The sequence below is a fragment of the Rhamphochromis sp. 'chilingali' genome (assembly GCF_963969265.1).
Source record: "Rhamphochromis sp. 'chilingali' genome assembly, chromosome: 15".
Classification (NCBI taxonomy): domain Eukaryota; kingdom Metazoa; phylum Chordata; class Actinopteri; order Cichliformes; family Cichlidae; genus Rhamphochromis; species Rhamphochromis sp. 'chilingali'.
The window spans coordinates 15,833,362-15,854,204 of record NC_137942.1 but is presented as its reverse complement, the minus strand read 5'-3'; the positions used below and the strand labels follow the sequence as shown (position 1 = coordinate 15,854,204).

General features: G+C 42.5%; 1 protein-coding gene across 1 annotated transcript; it reads right to left on the bottom strand.

Moving 5' to 3' along the window:
- Positions 1 to 863: 863 nt before the first annotated feature.
- gpr139 (G protein-coupled receptor 139) lies at positions 864 to 20,635 on the bottom strand (the record flags this gene model as incomplete). Its single annotated transcript, XM_080904685.1, has 2 exons — positions 20,241 to 20,635; positions 864 to 1,876 (listed from the first exon to the last, which is right to left on the bottom strand). Exons 1-2 carry the CDS (start codon positions 20,383 to 20,385, stop codon positions 864 to 866), a joined length of 1,158 nt encoding a protein of 385 aa, XP_080760811.1. The 5' UTR covers positions 20,386 to 20,635.
- Between the last annotated feature and the right edge of the window lie 208 nt (positions 20,636 to 20,843).

Below are 20,843 nucleotides of genomic sequence, written 5' to 3'. Positions count from 1 at the left end.
AGTCATATCTACCATCACATAAATAGTTTACCAACAATAAGCAGAGTGCCTATTCAGCCTACAGCAGTCTGCAAGCTTGGACGTTGGATGACTCGATCTTCCACAGCGAGTGTCGACTTGGAGGTGACCTGCACTGCTAGGGTGAACTCAGCACACGCAAGGAAAAGTCTGGGAGGGCTGCTCGTTTTATGAAAGCCCTACTTAACATGCCGTGGAGACTCTTCTGCGTGTTAAACTGGAAATGACAGCGCTGTTTTACATTGCTTGAGAAAGAGCGTGAGGATCATGTGGCAGTGGGCACACTGTCAGTGGCTCTGCCTGAGTGAATCACCCCTTGAGGTGAGATGTTTAGTGCCCACACTCTTACTGAAACTTTGCCTTTTGGAAATGACTCCCAGCAGCAAAAGACACAGCTGTTCGAAGCTCTTCATCGGCAGCGTGCAGCACGGCCCGCAGTAACTTTGACGCCCCACAGAGGACTTGTTTTTATAGTTTTGTCAGTTTATATGTTACAAATGGTGGCTCATACTGAGTGCTAGATGGTCGTGATGTCTTTTTATCAGTCTACAGCCATCAGTTACTTACAGTAGATTTATTTTTTTGCATGAAGGAAACCATCAACACCTATTCAGTGCTGGTCGCTGCTTTGTGAATACTTTTTTGAACATCAGAAGCCTTGCTGGTTGTTTTTCCACCTTGCTTTGCTCAAAGGTAGTTGAACCATTTGCTCAATAGGTGTTTTGACATTTTCAAGCCTTAAAAGATACAGGCAAAGCTGGTCACCATCGAGACAAGCCTGAATACACCCGCTGCCCCACCCCTCCAGTGATTGAGGGTAGGGGAAGCAACTCGTGGCTAAGAGCTCAAGAGGAAATGCAGATGGGCTTCCCATTTTTGTCATACTGGTACACCAGCATCTTGATGCAGTGGGAGTTGGCTGGTGAGATCCAGGGACTGCTTGTGATGGAGAAGTTGTGGCTGGCGTAGAATGGCGGCGGCTGCTTCCGGCAGTGGACCAAGGCTCGCAGCACATTGGCCGCCATGCTCCGGAAACGCTTGCTGATGAAGCAGTAGAGGAAGAAGTTGATCCCGGTGTTGAGCAGTGCTAGCATGTTTGCCAGATCCGTGAGTACATGGAGCAGACGGCTGGCAGTTTGTGATGCCGGGGGAGACGAGTAGAAGTGGTAGAGGATCACGAGGGTGCGCGGTGCCCACAGAACAGCAAAAATGGAGGTGATGGCGAGGAGGATGGCGGTGGTCTTGCCGGTTGAATAACCACGCAGACGGAAACAGCTACGGCGTCTGCGCAGCTTACGCACAATGATGGCATTAAGGGAAAAGAAGACCGTGCAGGGTAGGAGGTACACGGTGGCACAGTGGGCCCACACAAGGACGTGCTGGGCCACCGTTCTTTTGTCGCCCTCTTCTCCTCCTCCTTCTCCTTCTCTTCCGCCCCCTCCTCGATCACTACTACCCAGTCCAGGAAGGCTGTGCCAAAACTCAGGCCACCAGTAGTAGGGAGCTGCAGAGACCAAGCATCCAACGTAGACGGCGAATATCACTCTGCGTGTGCGGGCTGGGTAGGAGACCGTGTGGTAGCGCAGAGGGTGACAAACAGCGATGTAACGATCAATGGTAAGAGGCACGGTGATCCAGATGGAGGTGTGGATGGAGGAAAACTCCAGCACCTGAACTGCGTTATTTAATGACGGAGGCAGCGGCGCTGCCAAAATAAAATCCTCCAATATAAAGTCAACAAAAACAATGAGGAACAGAACGAGGATGTCGGCGGCTGCCAGAGCCAGGAGATAATTGTAGGAGGACTTCTGACGACGCAGCACCAGCTGGGACAGGATTACCACAGTCAGGATGTTAGCTAGGAGGAGGTGGGAGGGGGATGCGGACAGGTGATTGAAAGAAGATAGAGGAAATAGGGAAATGATGAGGAAGGAAAAAGTATGATGAGATCGGGAAAAGGTATGGGCATGGATTAGGGCAGGGAGAAAACAGAGAAATTGAGTGTTAGTGAGCAGATAATTGAAAGCGCTAGCAATAAACAAGACAGCAACAGAGAGGGAGTTGATAGTGATATGTCGGTCGCGAATGAAATGGCTCTTAGAGCCAGATCTTTGACGTGAACAACGCGAGACCTGGCTCCTTATCGCGAGCCGTGGTTTTTTTTTTTCTTTCTCGCACCCTCTCTCGCACTTTTTTCCGCTTTGTGCTTTGCACTGGGAAGAGGGGGGAGGGGCGATAGTTACACTCGCAGTAGCACAGGAACAGAGCGGGAGGGAGAGACAGAGAAAGAGAGCCAGGGACAACATCACATTAGAATGGTATAGTAATCATCCACAACTATTTTCAGTTGCAGATGATAAAGGATTCAGAAAGTTTATTCATGCAGGTCCATATGACAGAGATTATGCATGTTCTTTTTGTTTTCATATTTTAATTTATTTAATTGTGTTGTGGTTTGCAGTGTTTTGTGTGGTTTCACTTTAAATTGGTTTAAAAGGAAAAAGCTGAAAATTTAAATAGTTAAAAGTTGAAATGTGAATAATTGGGTTTGTATTATATGATTTATTTATTACATTTTATGTGGAGTGAATAAATAAAAGTATATTTACGGTGACCCCTAGAGACAAAGCACGTACAAACTTCAAAACACGTAAAAACTCCAAAACACGTACAAAAGACAACAGAAGTGCTCCAGGATGCTAGGCGCAGTGTTGAGCTTTTGTTACCTAGTGGTTACCTAGTGAATATATATGAGTGCTTGTGTATAAATACACAAACAATACACATATGCTTTCAGTTGTGTAATTTAAGTGATCTAGGTAGCTCTGTTTTGGAAGTTCAGTTAAAGCTAGAAATGTGTTTTGGAGTTTGTACGTGCTTTGTCTCTAGGGGCCACCGCATATATTTACATATAAACATATATAAATAAAACCACTTTTCGGAGCCGAAAGAGCCGGCTCTTTTTAGTGAGCCGAGCCGAAAGAGTCGGTTCTCTAAAAAGAGCTGGAAATCCCATCACTAGGAGTTGATAGCAATAGAGATACTGCAGACAGGTAGGTGCTAACACAAGCTCAACACAAAAAGCAGACACCAAAATTAGGAGGCTAGAAAATTTAAACTGAGCAAAAAAGAAAGCACATCAACAGCACCACCTAAAAGCAGGTGTAAAAGCATGCCGAGTGAACTCTGTGCCCTGTGACATTTTCTTGCAGTTTCAGTCCACAGTATACAAAAATATTCAATTCTGTCATTATTCCCAGACAGTGTTTTCCATGTTCAAACAGCTCCTATTCTGTAAACCTTCTCTAGTTTATTGATCCCCTTCATCTACACCTGCTGTGTGATTCCAGCAGCACCTGCCTGTGCCTTTGGCCAAATTGTTATCTGCAATAAAGAGCGAACCCACAACAAAAACAGGAGGGCAGCGTGCAGCATCGCAGCCTTGGCAATTTGCTGAGTTCACTACTATGTGCCATCCTGCTGCCGGCAATTTCGGTCCTAAAACAAAGCACAAGGGCACCCCATCTCTCCATTTGCCTCTGTTTTCGATTTTTATTCCATGTGCCCAGCAAGCTCCATAATAACTTCTCATCCAGCCTGCCAAGTTTCTCTCCCAGCTGATTTATTACGCATTTGTTTTACAGGTAAATACCCAAGATGGAGTGCAAAAAGGCCTGAATGTGATTTAGCTCACGACTGCATTTAGTCTGACTGCTGTGCATCTGAGAGGCACCAGCACAGCTTTCTGGCTCTCACGTGGACCTGCACATCCCATTTCTCCAATCAGTGCAAATTGCACATTGCTCCCAAGATAGTCCCATCACGTCAGCAAGGTTTATAGGCCTCACTCAAACCCTTCCCAAACTTCGAGGGCACAGCACACAAAATGCATGCTTGGCTTACTCTGTAATATGAATGGAAGTAAAGACTGAGACAAAGACTAAAATCAGTGAAATGAATCATCAGCATTGCTGGTACATTTTAAAATTGAAAAATTTCATCACTGCGAGTGCGAGGAAGGAGGGTACTTAATTTGACAGTTCAGTACACATCGTTTAATTGATTAACTGCTCATTCCTGTTTGTCTAATAAAATCTAATTGGGGACCTATGCTTCCACTTATTTTTTGTTACTTCTGTGAGGTGGCCTCCATGTGCTGGTGTAGCGGGTGCAGTGCCTAGCCTCAAAGGTATTGATCAAAGCTGAATTCAAATGAGACCTTCTGGGATGCTACGTGTCTGTAGATCTGACATGGTCCCTGGGTCTTGGAGGAGTATTCTTGGATCCTTTTGTTTTGAGCATAATTCATACTCAGATTTTATCCTGTGTTACTTTTGAAAATTAGGCTTTCTGTGTTGTTTATATCTGTATTTTATGTCTTACTAACAAAAAACCTGCCCTACGGATGGTTTTTGCCAAGTCTGTGGAACTTTTTCACGTCATTTATATATGAAAAGACATGTTGTTCTTGAATGAATAATCTTTGCAAGCTATATCTTCACTGTATAAGAAAAAGCAATTACAATTACAGGCCCTATTAGCATTACTGTTTGATAAACATTTACAGATATGAATGAGAACACATGATACTTGACTAAAAATTGCTTAGCAAATTGTACAACATGCATGTAATGTAGATGTAATGGCACAGCTCATTTTGAGATCAGCTACTACACGTAATCATACGTCTATAATTAATCTCTTCATCCTGGTATTCTATGGCAAATGCCAATGGGGCTCCATGGCAGTGAGTACAGGGCCCTCAGCCCACTCATGTAGTCGGTTTCTGATTGCTTGGTTAGCCTACTGGTGTGGTGGGAGACATAGCAAACCTGGCAACGGAATTTATTGATGTGCCGTCCTGGTGGAGTTGGACTACCTGCATAAGCTCTGTAGGGACCAGGTATCGCCTCATGCAACCAGCAGTGACACTAACCCTAGCCAAATGCAAAACTATTGAAAGAACAGTCAGAAAAGATGACAAGGGAGAAAAAATGGGAGCAGCCTCCGCTTATTTGTGTTTTTTCATTCCTGTTGTTTCATTGTTGCCCCTCTACTGCACCCGTTGGTAATTTAATTAGCACCAACGCATCTGAAACGAATCCACTCTGCTAGTTGACTGACTAGGCAGATATTACAGAAGGTTAACAGAATTGATGCTATACTGTGATTTAAGTGTCCCTTAATTTTTTTGTGCAGTGTATTTCACCATCAACACAGCCTATTATGACACTGATCAATAGTGCCACAGATTAGATACAGGACTGGGAGGAGATCCCCCTAAGACCCAACCCAGCATCACCTCAGAGACATGCCCAGATGTTGTGCATATAGATAGATGGGTGGCTAATCCAACCCTCAAAGGGATGAGGATTATGACTTTCACTGTTACGCCTACACAATGTATGTCAGTAAAAAGTTTTAGCTTGAATACTTTGTTCATCACGATACAATGTGAGCTTTAGGTTTTCTCTTGCTTTTTCTTTTAGGCATCAAATAGTGTAATTTTTTGTGATCTGTAGACTTACTTCAACAAATCTGACTTAAACTCAATGCAAAACAAATTTGTGATATTCTTGAGGTCTTCTCAACCGGCTCAATGCATTTCTCTTGAAATATTTACTGTTTATTTCTACACATTTTTCAGTATTAGTTTGCTAACAGTTATCTTCTGCTTGCTTAATTGGTGCATTGCTACCTGTGGTTGTTGTTGTTTTTAAATACACCAGTGCCACCAACTACACACTAGAAGAATAGATTGCAAGCATCAGTAGGGCTGCTTATCAACTAAATGGGTTTCTAAGTGAAAAATGGACTTTCTCCTAAAAACTGTGCTGCATAATGCTCAGGATACCTTTAATGGACTCTGGCTATCAACTTTCATAACCAAGGTTATCTATCTTCCTGAAACGCTGATGCTGACATTTTGAAAATAAACGTTATTTTTCCCTGAAAGCGATGATCCGTGAATTCTGTTTGCTACCACTTTATTTGAAGGTGTGTCACCCTGAGCCATGGGATGAGTCTTTTTTGATGTTTATGGTCGATGTCAGTGAATGTTTTTAGGTCATTTATGTTATTTTAAACTAATACCAAAATGGTTTGAGACATCAATGTTATGATAACATGACATTACCAAAGATTAGGTTACTGTACAACCGGGGTTTCATGCCTTGTTCAACCTGCACCGCTGTAGCTGAGGTCAAAGAAAACATTCAAGGCACTTCAAGTAAAGTCTTACCTTCTGTTCTGATAATATTCAGTGAAGGCAGCCATTTATTTAATGCATTTGAACCTTTTTTTGTCCTCACAGGAACGTAAGTGCAGTGTGAAATTCAGAGACACGTTTTGAGTCACTTGTTTCCAGTTTATCCAGAGATTTCTATTTCATGCTCTATTAGTTCAATAACCTAACTAACGATAAAATACACACAACATTGCATGTGTGCTTTGCTGTTGCTGCATAACCCTCTTTAAGTCAAACCTGCCGGAGACACGTAAACATTACACTTTACACAACAGCTTCACAGACATCAAAGCACTCAGTGGCAGTCACAGTCCACACAGTGTGTCTGTGTGTGTGTATGTTCTGTGATCCTTGTGCCTCCCTCTGCAGTAAAAGATCTGGGATTGGATTAAATATGGCAGCTTGAAGTCTGGTACATCACACTTCACAGCCTCTGCCACTGTCAACTGATTAGAAATTACAAAGCCAGCTCTGGATAACGACTAAAGTTGTGCGGAGGATGTGCAGCAGACGACACAAACGCACATAGAAATGCATGTGCGGCTCCACAAATGTGCATAAAAAACACACAGATCGTTAGGGAAGCACCAATTCATTAACGATCTATCAATAACCACAAATGAGACGTCAAAGCTGCTCACAACACCCGACAACTTAACAAATATCAGTCACATCACAATTGCACAGCTCACTATCCTCTCCATAGCTGAGTTGCTTTCGTCTTAAATCTTGTCTGACTGTGTCATCGATTCTTTGAGTTTAAAGCTGCTTGTTGTTGTTTTTGATTTTAATTTTGGTAGATTACAGATTACACAACTCAAATCAAACAGTAAGAGATGTGGTACTTAATCGTTTGTGCTATGAGGTGTATATTAACCCCAAATGAGAGACAGTATAGCGATTTTGTGTCATGTGAAGGTGTTTTAATCTTTTCCCTTTGATTTGACAAAACTTTAATAACAAAAAAACCCTTGATTTTCTTTTTATTTGACTGTTGGCAGTTGATTTGGGTAACAGGGGTCAAGTTTGGTTGGTTGCTCCCAGTTACTGAGCACAGTGTCGTTGCTGTTTGCAGGACATTAAGTCAAAGTCAGCGCATTGATTTTTAGACCAAAAAAACATTTGGATCTTGGTAATCGGCTAACTGAGTTACTGTCTGAAGGAAAAATGTCATGTCCTTCTTCTGGCTTCTTAAACGTATGGCTTTGCTATATTTTTTTTGTCATTCATAGCATTTTGAATATATGTGGGTTGGGATTATTGATCAGATAAATTTTACTTTAGGTTAACAAGCCAACAATGCTCAGGGTCTAGGAGATGTCACTGGGGTCATACTGACATAAAAGTATACTTAGTGACACCATGATTTTATTTATATGTAGGCTAATTGCTTTTTGTTTTGCTTCCTTACTCAGTGTATCATTGTCTTTTGTACTTGTCTAGTCACATGACTCTTAAGTACTTTTACTTTATTATTACGGTCATCACATCATCTTTTTTCCAACTCAGAAATGGCTTTATTTGGATGAGAGGACATTAGTAATCTGCATCCATAACTGTATGAGGACTCAAAATTTCACTCACTGGGCTGTACTATACAGCAAGCTATACCTCAACTGACAACAGCTAACGGCTTAAGATGACCGCATTGGTAGCACTGTTAACCATCGCTGTGAGTCCATCGCCATTACAGTGGTTCTGAGGGCTTGCCAGACAGTATTTTCCTTAGTGATAAGCCTCATGACTCAGACAAAACCTCCATATCTGAGCTGATATAGGAATTGAAAACATGGGAATTGGAAGCAAAGAAATCATTGAGTTGTTTTCAAAGTTTTCACCAGAAATTAATTATTTTTCAAGCTATATAATCTGGTAATTTCTGAGCTTTTGCGCTAATACAGTATAATAATGGATTGGATTTATATAGCGCTTTTCAAGGCACCCAAAGCGCTTTACAATACCACTATTCATTCACTCTCACATTCATACACTGGTGGAGGCAGCTACAGTTGTAGCCACAGCTGCCCTGGGGCAGACTGACAGAAGGGAGGCTGCCATATCGCGCCATCGGCCCCTCTGGCCAACACCAGTAGGCAAGTAGGGTAAAGTGTCTTGCCCAGGGACACAACGACCAGGACAGAGAGCCCAGGGATCGAACCGGCGACCTTCCGGTTACAGATGCGATTCCCAACCCCCTGAGCCACGGTCGCCCAGGGGGCAGAAAAAATCCACTCCTGTCTTCAACCTACCACTACTGCAAGGTTACAAAAATTGAGAGTTGCATGACCCTGAAAAAACAACACTGAAGTCTGGCTTGTGCTCTTGTGCTGCCATTCGTGAAGGTGACAACAGTGTGAATAATGAACTCTTTAGTCACAGACCCTGAATTTCTACGAACATTATTGCTAAGGATTGTCTTATTGCATTGGAGTCACACTGGGTTAAATATGTACACTTGGGTTTTAAGGGGTATTTATTATTTTCTTCTTTTTTTTGGGTTGTATGGAAGCCCCAAACGCAATTTCATTGTTCTTGACAATGACAATAAATAAATAAATACTAAATACTAAATACTGTCACTCCAAACAGCCACACCTGTAGTAATGTATAATGTTAATCCTGCAATTTAACCAGACAGCAGCTGGTGAGTGTTTTTAATCAGTGTGTTCCATGCAAACTATGGGGAACATCAGGAATCTGCTACCGAGCAAAGCAATCACAAGGATGTTTTCATGAAGCAGTCAAGGAATGCACGATTTTTCCTTAGCGACTGGTGGTTGCCAGGGAGTCACTGACCAATCTGTAGACCTGTGTAACTGGGGCTTAAGCAATCCATTTCCTGGGTACTGTCATCAGTCACTGGGAAATGATTGGTCTTTTTTTCCCACTTGATGCTATCAGACCTAGGGGAAATGTGGACCAGCAGCAAGTGGCACACAGGCTAGAGAGCACTGCGTAGCCAATTATAAAAAACTGGATTAATAGAGAGGACACCAAAGTTAGCGTCTTGCTCATTTATTTCTGGGCTACCATTCATTCACTCAACCTATACACACAGTACAAGTCACATTAAACCAAGCATTCTTCAAATAGTTACAGAATGCAAACTTTAAAAAGCAAAAAACGCAATAATTCAAAATAATTTTACTTATTCAAATACTCATAACTTAAAAAAAACACAAAACCCGGCTGAAGGATAACTTACAGCATAACTCAAATAGCTCATTTAATGTTCACACAACATTCCCACAACATTCGCGCCATATACGCTATTACTCTTGAACGTATTGTTACCAGAGCGTAAATACAACATGGCGGCAGACGACTGCGAATGCCATGCTCATCAAATCACAGGCTTTCCCCTTAACTCATGTACTCCCTACTGTCTGGTTAACACTAGAACAAACTCTACAACACATTTTCTGAATTTGCAGATTGCTTCTATCACAACGCACACCTGTATGACTGGGGCCTTATCTACCTGACCATATACCGTCACCATGATTGTCATGCAATCAAATAAATGAATGAGATAGCATGATGTGGTTAGCGATCATGTGTCTGTAAAACCTCTATAGACACCAAAACAGTTTTTTTCTTTTACTGTGAAACCTTGGAGTCATTTTTGACCAGGACATGTCCTTCAACGCACATATTAAACAAATATGTAAGACTGCTTTCTTCCATTTGTGCAACATCTCTAAAATTAGAAATATCCTGTCTCAGAGTGACGCTGAAAAACTAGTTCATGCATTCATTACTTCCAGGCTGGACTACTGTAATTCATTATTATCAGAATGTCCTAAAAACTCGCTGAAAAGTCTTCAGCTAATCCAAAATGCTGCAGCAAGAGTCCTGACAGGGACTAGAAAGAGACAGCATATTTCTCCTGTTTTGGCTTCCCTTCATTGGCTTCCTGTTAAATCCAGAATTGAATTCAAAATCCTGCTCCTCACATACAAGGTCTTAAATAATCAGGCCCCATCTTATCTTAATGACCTTGTAGTACCATATCACCCTATTAGAGCACTTCGCTCTCCCACTGCAGGCCTACTTGTTGTTCCTAGAGTATTTAAAAGTAGAATGGGAGGGAGAGCCTTCAGTTTTCAGGCCCCTCTTCTGTGGAACCAGCTTCCAGTTTGGATTCGGGAGACAGACACTATCTCTACTTTCAAGATTAGGCTTAAAACTTTCCTTTTTGCTAAAGCATATAGTTAGGGCTGGACCAGGTGACCTTGAATCCTCCCTTAGTTATGCTGCAATAGACGTAGGCTGCCGGGGATTCCCATGATCAATCAATCAATCAAAGCTTTATTCGTCACATGCAGGTTGCCCTGCAGTGAAATGGGACCCCCCCCCCCCCGACCTTACACATATAGCACAAACATTACATGGGGATACAGGTCGGAGATTGGTAGAATCAGAGAAAAAAAACATTGAAATGTACACTACAGTGGGGAAAGTACAAGAGGAAAAAAAGAGACCCCTACTCATGCTGTGCTTCCATGGTAGGACAGCATGAGAACAGGAAACACAAAAAACTCCTCTGCACAAAGAGCACATAAATGTCCACAGCACAACATTATGAAGACATGACAAGCTACAGGGGTGGGTGGGGGGTGAGGAGTAATCCGAAGCGAACACAGCATTGATGCTGGTTGTACTGATGCATTGAGTTTTTCCTTTCCAGTCACCTTTCTCACTCACTATGTGTTAATAGACCTCTCTGCATTGAATCATATCTGTTATTAACCTCTGTCTCTCTTCCACAGCATGTCTTTTATCCTGTTTTCCTTCTCTCACCCCAACCGGTCGCAGGAGATGGCCCCGCCCCTCCCTGAGCCTGGTTCTGCCGGAGGTTTCTTCCTGTTAAAAGGGAGTTTTTCCTTCCCACTGTCGCCAAAGTGCTTGCTCATAGGGGGTCATATGATTGTTGGGTTTTTCTCTGTATCTACTGTACTATATAAAGCGCCTTGAGGCGACTTTTGTTGTGATTTGGCGCTATATAAATAAAATTGAATTGAAATTGAATTGAAATATAAATACTCTATTTTCACTTCGGTGAAGCTGGACATTTTGATTGGTGTTTATGGGGACTGGTTCGCTCTTAGAGCCTCAAGCGGTGATTTAAGGAACTGCAGTTTTTGGTACGTGCAGCTTTCTTCATTTTTCAACACTATAGCCTCTTTTCTACTACTCGACTTGACTTGATGGGTATTTTAGGGTATTATACAGGTATTTTGGTAAACATAGCTTCTATTCTACGTGTTTGGGGAACATGAACAGCATTTTGGATCACTGAAAACTAAGTTTTTGAAAGAATTCCAGCCATGGTAATAATTTACATGCGTTTATATGTGAACAGGGAAAACCGAGATTTTGTTCTGCAACGTCTAAAGTGTCACACTGTGTGCCATACTATTGTTTGCGGCTTTCGATTGGCCGATATTTCTTCACAGTTTGGGTTCTATGTTTCTGTTGACAGCACCAGAGATATTGTAAATAAATTTTAAAAATCCCTATTTGAAAAATATATGCTCCTTTCACATTATTTTTTTTTAAACTAATTTGGGATTTTCTTTTATTATTGTAGGGTCTCACAAAATAAAGCACCTTAAGGCAACTGTTGTGATTTGGCCCTATATAAATGGACAGTGTTGGGGGAGTAACAGAATATATGTATTTAAAAAACTAAATATGAGTAACTGTATCCATCACAGTTACTGTTTAAATAGGTGATAATTAGAATACAGTTACTTTGTTGAAATAAATGGATTACACGGCGGTCTTTTCCTGTTTCATATGTCTCTCTCTAATTTTGGTAATTCCACGCTGGTGGAAACCCAAACAAAACACACAATAAGAGGCTTTAATGTAAGCGTCCTGTTGGTGGCGTCAGTTACACAATAGACCTGAAGCCACCACAACAGAGCCAGCAGTGCACGGGCAGGAATGCATTTCTTACTTGGAAATTCTGACACCACTTCACATTTAAAGAAGAAAAGGATGGGCGAAATCTGACTGTGCAATGCAAACTCTGTTGCCGCAACTAAGCTGCTCTCAGCATCAAAAGACTCCACCTCCAACCTAAAGAAGCATCTGCTTGTAAGTTCTTTAAAAAAAAACAAAAAAAACTAACGTTAGCCTACTGCAACTAACTTGTTTTAGTTGTGGTAGCTACCTGGGTTATGTGCCACTTCAGTATCTCGATGTACTATTGCTGTGTGATTTATTACTATTACTGAAGGCTACTCGCCACCAACCTAACATTGTTAGCTGGTGCTAGCTGGGGTTAGTTCATAGACAGCAGACTGTTAGACTTGATGGATAGCATTAACAACGTGCTAGCTGCAGATAATCATGTGCACTTCTGAAAGCAGACAGAAAGAAAACATATTACTGATACAGAATTAGTTTTCTATACGAGATCACTGCAAAAAGTGCAGCCTTACCGAATGTCCACCCTACTCTTACTCATTTTATATTGAGATTTAAAAATCTAGTTGGTATTGGTATGGCGAGTAAGCTTCAGTCATAGTAATAAATCACACAGCAATTGTACATTCATGTAGTTGTAAAAAGCGTGACAATATATTAAGTAATCCAAAGTATTCAGAATACTTTGCTCACATTAAGTAACTTAACAGAATACGTTACAAGTATTCTGTACTCTGTAGTGGAATAGATTTTAAAAGTAACCTTCCCAACACTGTAAATAGATTTGAGTAGAATAGTGGGGTTAGTTTAAGTGTGAATATGAGTGTCATTGGTTGTCTGTCTGTGATAAGGAAAAGCAGAAGAGGATGGATGAATTAGTTTGTCTTATCACTGCATTTTTATGGGAAAAGTTTATTGCTAACTTTGTGCTGTCTTCCAGATGGAGATCCATTACAAATCAAACACATAATAGACGTCACCTTCAATCCATTGCCTCACGTTCTCTATTGTACCTCTGCCCATCCGTTTTCCTCTCTGTGTACATACTGCTGAACAGAGGGGGAGTGACATAAAATGGAAACAGTGAGGTGTTGACTGTCACAGGCTGGGTATTATTCTGTTTGGGCTCCCCAGCGAGGCAGGGCACTCTACAAACAAACAAAGGGGATCTGTTGAGAGCTTGACATTTCCATTTAGCCTGAGCCACCCTGCACTGGGTTGCCTATTCATTTCAATTGACTCCTGCTCTTTCCGTCGTCTCTGGAGCGGGGGTAGATCTGCTCGGCATTCAGGTGGTATGGGGTGGCACATGCGGGGCTCGTCTCAGCAGGAACAGGGGAAGCCGAGGTGCAGAGAGGTACACCGTGCGCGCACAGAAAGGCACATGCGACAGAAAAACATTCATCATCCTTTCCTTTTTTTTTCTTTGTGGGAGAAAAAAATAAGCATCTCCATCCAAGAGGAAATTAGAATAACCTGTTGGACGGATAATCGGCTGTTCTGTGTCTGTCTACTTTTGATTGTGTGTGTTTGCACGGGTGATTACTTTGGTGATCTGTGTGCCTTTATGCATGTCTCAGCTCCCCCCGCTGTGCCCCTAATATAACGAGGGACAGGGCCATTGACGTTATTTAGCGGGAAAAGGGAAGGCAGAGTGTGCTCCCTGAGGTGTGTAACGAGGCTGACTCATCCCACCACTAAAGGGACGTGTTCAGCCGGGCTGTCGACAAATGACACAGCACAGTTTAACCCCTCACAACAGCAAGTATAACATAGAGACAGAGAGACTGACACGTTCTTATACAACTGTCATCAAGTTTTCTCACGGGCCCCATGTAAAGCAGAAACAATATTGTAAAACGGAAATTATGATCTAAAAAAAGAGAAGCATTGCATCATTGCAATTAGGGAATTTTTCTCCCCTTTATAATCTTGGAGGAAATCGAGGTCAAGCTTTAATGGCTTTTCCGGAGGCTAATAAGAATAGGGTGAAGTGTGATCTGAGGAAGGTGGCAGGTGAGTGAGCAGGGACAGAGACAGACAGACAGAGAGGTATCGAGGACGGGCGGCAGGAGGAAAGGAAGCGAGGTGAGAGACGGAGAGTGGGTGAATATCAAAAGCTTGCTTCAAAGGTCACAGCACTTTGTTCCTGATGACCAGCATTTCCCTTTTGTCTATCTCTAAGTGTCAGACTGGACATGAAGGGTGGCGATTCCTTAATTTCTCCAAACCAAAAAACAGGGGTGCGTCCCCACTACAAAGCAGTGAAAAGCAAACAGGGAAGATAAAAAATGATGGTTTTCTTTTTTACAAAGCATTCATTTGCATTCAGTATGGGATTTAAATGCAGTGACAGTCAACCTGATTCCTGATGTGTGAGGTGAGTGCTAACAGAGGATTTCAGAAGAAGCCCAAAGGAGAAATAAATTCAATAACATAAAGCTAACAATGAGAAAAATCAGAGAAGGGGAGACGGAGATGTGTACGGAAACTGAATATTTAAGTTTAATGGGCATATTAAGAGAAAATAAGCCCTCTCCCTATGTGCTGCTAATGGTATTGATGTGACTGCAGTGCTTTGCTGCCTGTTCACCTTAACAGCCATTCATTTTACAGACAGGCCACAGTGAGTCAAGGTTTGGGCACGACTGTCCTCACATCAAGGCTAAGGCTGCCGCCGGTGATAAGGTGCAGGTATTGTGCACTGAATGAAAAAGACCTGCTATTAATTTTTTAAGGATTAGTCAACTAAATCAGCAATTGTAATGTTCACCTAAGGAAAATGTAGCACGTGTAATTGAGTGTGATGTGTGAAAAGAAAGAAAAGGAGCACATTTGATAATAGATGTGAGGAGGGAAGAAGGGGAAACAGATAGAAGATCAGGAATGTTAATCATTAAAAGTCATCTAATTAGCCATAGATTTATATGTTACTGCTGTCCAAAGAATCCAAACGACTTACACATACCGAGTTTGCTGTATTCTCTGCAGCCGTGACAGCATTTTGCTGCCTACTGGTCAAATAAAGTCAGTTCTGTCACAGCACATCTCTGATTTATTGCCTCAAGCAACACCTCCCTCCTCTCTAGCCTCCTCTGTTCTCCCGTGCCATCTCTGGCCCATCTCTCCCATAACAAGCTCTCACTCTCCCCCTATCTTTCTCTGCTTTCGTAAATCAGTACTTGAAATCTGCTCATGCTTCAGGATATACCCTCACATCCATTTCCTTTGCATGCCCCACCTATTTTAAAAAAACATCTTTAGAGTGATTGGATTTTTATCAACAAGTTACCAACCCACTACAGACGTCCCGCTGCTGGTGCATATTGACAGATCAATAGCTCAAACTGAAAATCGATGGGGGTCCGTCTCTTCATTATCCTAAACAGCGGCTGACACTGGCCCCTTACACTGCAACATGGAGGCAGGGGTTGTTAGTGCTGAACCTTCCCAACCTTTCCCCCCCTGCGTGGATGCAAGAGTGTGAGTGGGAGGAGACACCTGAACACAGTCACACTTGTGAGGAGCTTTGAGGAGCGGCGAGGTACCATGCAGAAATGTGAGCACACATATGTTTGTGCACAGGGAGTCAGGGAGGAATCCCATGGGAGCTTTACAGCAAGCGACTGAAAACAACACATGTGATTCTCTTTTCCCACAATGTTGAAAGTAAAGCATCAAAAAGAGCATCATTTTCTGGTCTCCCACTGAAACGGCTGAAGTGCTTTTTCTTTTTACTGAGATAACAGTCTCAGTCTTCCCAAGGTCAAAAATGTGCTACATTCTTTGACAGTGTGCAGACTTGGAGTTGAATTGCTCTACCAGAACATTTATTCAGCTACTGAACATCACAACCATTTTAAGATGCTTTACTCAAGCGTGCAAAGGAGACCTGCTGTGCTAATTTCCAACTCTATATTTTTAAGTGGCATGGTGCAAGTCGCAATTCAGAATAATCTTTACATGTCTTGTGCAGACACTTTGTTCTTATCCTGACTTTCTTCTAATTCCTTCTTACTGTAGGATTCATGCTTCAGCAGGAAATCTATGGCATAGCTCCATGGTGACTGCAAACCTCTCTGAAACCTTATGCTGTAACCTATGGCATAACCTTATGACCACCTCCTGTGCATTTACTTTTTCACTGCAGTTTTTTAAAATGTATCCGTTAGAGAATAACAATCACCATCTCCATATAAGGAATAATAATCTAATATAATGAGCATAAGGGCTCAAAAATGTCAGCACATACCTGGAGAGAGATTTCTGTCAAAACCCAAGACGAAAAAAAAAAAAGCCTCAGTAATTTATTTGCTTCTGTCGGCGATGACCACACAGTAATAAATACATAATGCACCAGAACAAACATAAATGCTGGCAACGATATAAGATAAGATAAGATAAGATAAGATAAGATAGAACTTTATTAATCCCTCGGGTGGGTTCCTCTGGGAAATTCAACTTCCAAAAAAAGCACAGCAACGACCAAAATTACAGTTACAGAACTGTTATATATATATATATATACACACACACACACACACACACACACACACATATATATAAATACAGAGACAAATATCGGCCACTTGTTAAAAGTTGGTGCTGGTATTGGATTGATACTTTGGTTTTGTTTTCTAATTTCAGTATTCAGCCCGATGAACTTAAATAAAAATATATTGTAAATGAAAATGGGGGGGGGGGGGGATATGATTTTTGCGTCATGTCTCTTACTTTTATAGCTTAAAGCACATTTAAATAACAGAAGTTGGCCTAGAGTGCTTTATAGACAGGCACGTTTATATTCTGACACTCCCAAAAAATAGATTCAAAATACATGAAAAGCTGTGTTTTGTTGTGTTAACTATACACTGTATAAAGTAAAGATCATAGTGATTTAGTGTTTTTTTTAAACGTGTGTTCAATTTGCAAACTGCAAATAATGATTCATCTCATAAGTCGGGACACACTGATCTGCCTGATCTGCTATTACGGATACTGATATCAGTAATGGTATCAGCAATACTGTCCCTGTTTTTACTTGGTATCTGCTCGATACCAAAACTTGCACAGCACTAAGACTTACATAGGTTACATCGTAGGCTCTGCACCGATTCGCCGGAGAAGTCTAAATCAGGCCTTATTGGCTACCAAAATATTTGAAAACCAAGAACACTTACTGTTACATAGATACGCAGATGCTGTGCTGTGTTGTAGACTGTCTTGTATGGAGTATAATGGGCCGATGTGTAGAATAGCTTTATCTCAACGGGGACAGTGTATCATGAGTTCACTGGATTGTGCGTTACTCCATTATTCAAGCCCAAACACTGTGCTTGTTTTGGTAAAATTATCTTTTATGACTAATTAAATGAAGTTTTAATTGTTAATTATTGGAGGCAATAGAGTTTAATTTAATCTCCTTAGCGGCTTTGTGCCCTGCTGCATTATCTCGGGGCGCAGACATTTCATTAACGCGTTTTGCGTGTTTAATTCAGATGCAGAAGTCTTCAGGCTACGCAAAATGGCTTCTGTTTGCAGAAAGGGCTGATGAATCACCAGGGGAAGTAGGATTTAAAATGTGTAGGTACAGGTCAGTAAACAGCTCCATAAACAACAAATTGTGTTTGAGATATGTTGGACTGTGTTGGCCCAGACATTAGGGGGACCCTCTCTCGAGGACCCGCTTGTCACACAGCATTGTTCATTAGCTGATGGCTTCCCACTCCACAATTTTTGTCTCACCGGCGAACGCTCTGAGACATGCTGTACTTCACCTCTATAATTCCATCATGTCAAAGGAAGAGCCAGAGAAACGATGCCTTCATTGTACTGCTTGCTATGCCACCACACGTCTGCTCTGTCTCAAGCAGTGTGCTGTAGTGAGTGGAGAACGAAAGAGAGCGGGTTAGCGATTAATTAAAAATGTGGCAATTCGTTTCAGCTCTGTCGTCTGTAGCACCCCGAGTCGGGGCTCAGAGGTGCTACTTCAGCCAGCTCGGCTGTTATTAATCTCTCCCTCTCTATTAGTGCTCTGATCTTTCTCTCCTAACTCCACTTTTCTTCTTCTTCTGGGTGTCCGCATCTTCCATTTTTTTGACTCGCTCCCAATTCATCTGCTTTTTGTTCTGCATTTCCAATTCATCATCTCACTATAGGTCACAGTAATCTTTCCCGGCCGCTCCACTTGCGTAATCCCTTTTCTTATCGCCTTCTTCCCGCCTTGCTGTGACCCCTGTCTGCCCGCCGCACTGCAGGTCAAAGTCTGTCTGCACGGATGCGATGCTGCCTCGCTAAAACCTCATTTCAGTTAACTAATGAATCACTGGCTGACGATCAAATTAACAGCCTCCTTTCCTTCCTATGTGTCTAACATGTGTGGTTCTGCGGGTCACGCTGCTACTACTCACACATGCTGCGCTCATGAAACATTCATGATTCAGCTTGAGTGGAACGAGCTGTGTCATAATGATTGAATAAGTCGAACCTGCTGCCGCAAAGTATCAGCCCGCTGCACTCAACTCAGCCATTAATTCAGACGACTATTGTAGGATTGCCTTACACTCTCAGGTTATTGTTACTCAGTGATTAAACAACCAGCTTCAATCCAATTTGTAAAGACGACTCAGCAGCAGAATCAAATACAATTTCGGCAGAAAACGACAGCTAAGTAAATTGCTTGCTCTGCCATCCAGGGGAAACAATTAAGCGAGGTTTGATCAGAAAGAACGACTTTTACTTTTACAAGACAGCAAATCTCTGGAGCGACTGCAGTCTTGGCACGCGAGAGCTTTTCACTTTGCAATGCAGATCTGTTTTGAACCAGCACAGCTTAGCTTGTTGATAACATCTCACTCCCTTTATCAAGGAAAGAGGTTCGGCGATAAAGAAGATGTGTTAATCGCGAGGATTAGCATGAATAAGGCATCAGAAGTCAGTGCTGCTGTTCACCAAAGTGAGTCCACGTCATGTCAGAACTCCCAATAAATCAGATCATAAAATTGAGGTTAATTAGTGTAACCTCCAAATTATGTTTTACACTCTTTAATCCCAGATTGAGTTCAGTTTTTGGGTAAAAGCAGACAGTCCACTGGGTCTTCACCTAATCTCTTATTAGGCTTCAGCACTTTTCCTCTTTCATCTGACCTCCAGGTTTTCTGTCTGTGTCTCAGGCTGTCTCTGTTACACACACACACACCTCACTTTGCCTCCCTGTGTGAGACTAGGTCAGTGCTCATAGATCACGCATTGGGATGGAGACAGTAAATGGGTCTGACAGTGTCTGTGAATGGACTAATCATTCAATGGTATAGACACGACAAGGCAGTGTCATTAATTCAGGTCATAGAGAAGAGACATGTAACACACACATACACACTCATCCCAGAGGTTAACCCATGAGTCCCACAATTTGTCATGCAAACATACATATGCCAGCTCCAGATTAATAAAAAAGATGTCATCTCTTAGTTTAATAATAATGATAATAATGGATTGGATTTATATAGCGCTTTTCAAGGCACCCAAAGCGCTTTACAATACCACTATTCATTCATTCTCGCATTCACACACTGGTGGAGGCAAGCTACGGTTGTAGCCACAGCTGCCCTGGGGCAGACTGACAGAAGCGAGGCTGCCATATCATAGTTTGAGATCAAATGTCTGGGAAATATTGGAAGAGAGTAATTTCACTTATCAGTATGTCGCTCCCTATTATCCCTGAATCTTTTCAAGTAAGAGGCAAAAGCATAAGAAACTCCAAATGGACACAAGCACAGACACATACATGCTTAGTGCATGTGCACCCACAAGTGTTGGCCACAAGGTCAGGCTGATGAATCAACAGTATGTGTGCATGAAGTGACACTCGGGAGCAGCTGTGCACGACACACTCACTTAGTCCTGCAGGTAAGTGCACAACAAATCAAGATGCAACACTGCACGCCACCAAAGCCAGACTGTCATCAAAAAACGTGAGCAAATTAACACAGAATAAGGCATGCAGGTGAAAGAATACACTCATGTGCACGTCTCTTACCTGGTAGGCCAAGACAGAGCAGGACACTATAATAGATGACGGGTAGTGGTCCGAGAGGGCATCCCTGGGCAGCTTCAGAGGGATTCTGCCCTGTGCTCCAGGTGCTCCCGTTTGGGGGAAAAACAGGGAAGTGGCTGTGCTCCATGGCCTCTTCCTGGTCCTCTTCCTCAGCTGAGCTCAGTGTCAAGAAGCGTGCTGGCCACGAGATCGAACCGCCTGGAAGCCGGTTTTGGGGAGAGGGTGCTCTGTCCTTGGGTGCCAATCAGCATGGGTGTGTGTACGTGTGCGTTTGGCAAGACCGCAAGGTTGAGTGAGTGAGTGAGAAGGAGGGAGGAATGGGAAGAGATGGAGGAGAGCGAGATAGGCAGCAGACGGGGGAGATGCGAGGGATGATATGTGTTAGTAGGTGACGGAAAAAGGAAGGTGGCGAGAGGAGCTGAGAGGGAGGCGTGAAGAGGTGAGTGTGAAGGTAGAAGTGGAGAGGGGAGGATGCTGCCTGAGTGTGTGAGCGAGGGGAATGAGAGCGAGTCGGGAGCGCAGCGGGGAGGAGGAGAGAGGGAGGGCAAAGAAGAGGGAAAGAGAAAGGGCAGAAAGAGAGGGAGG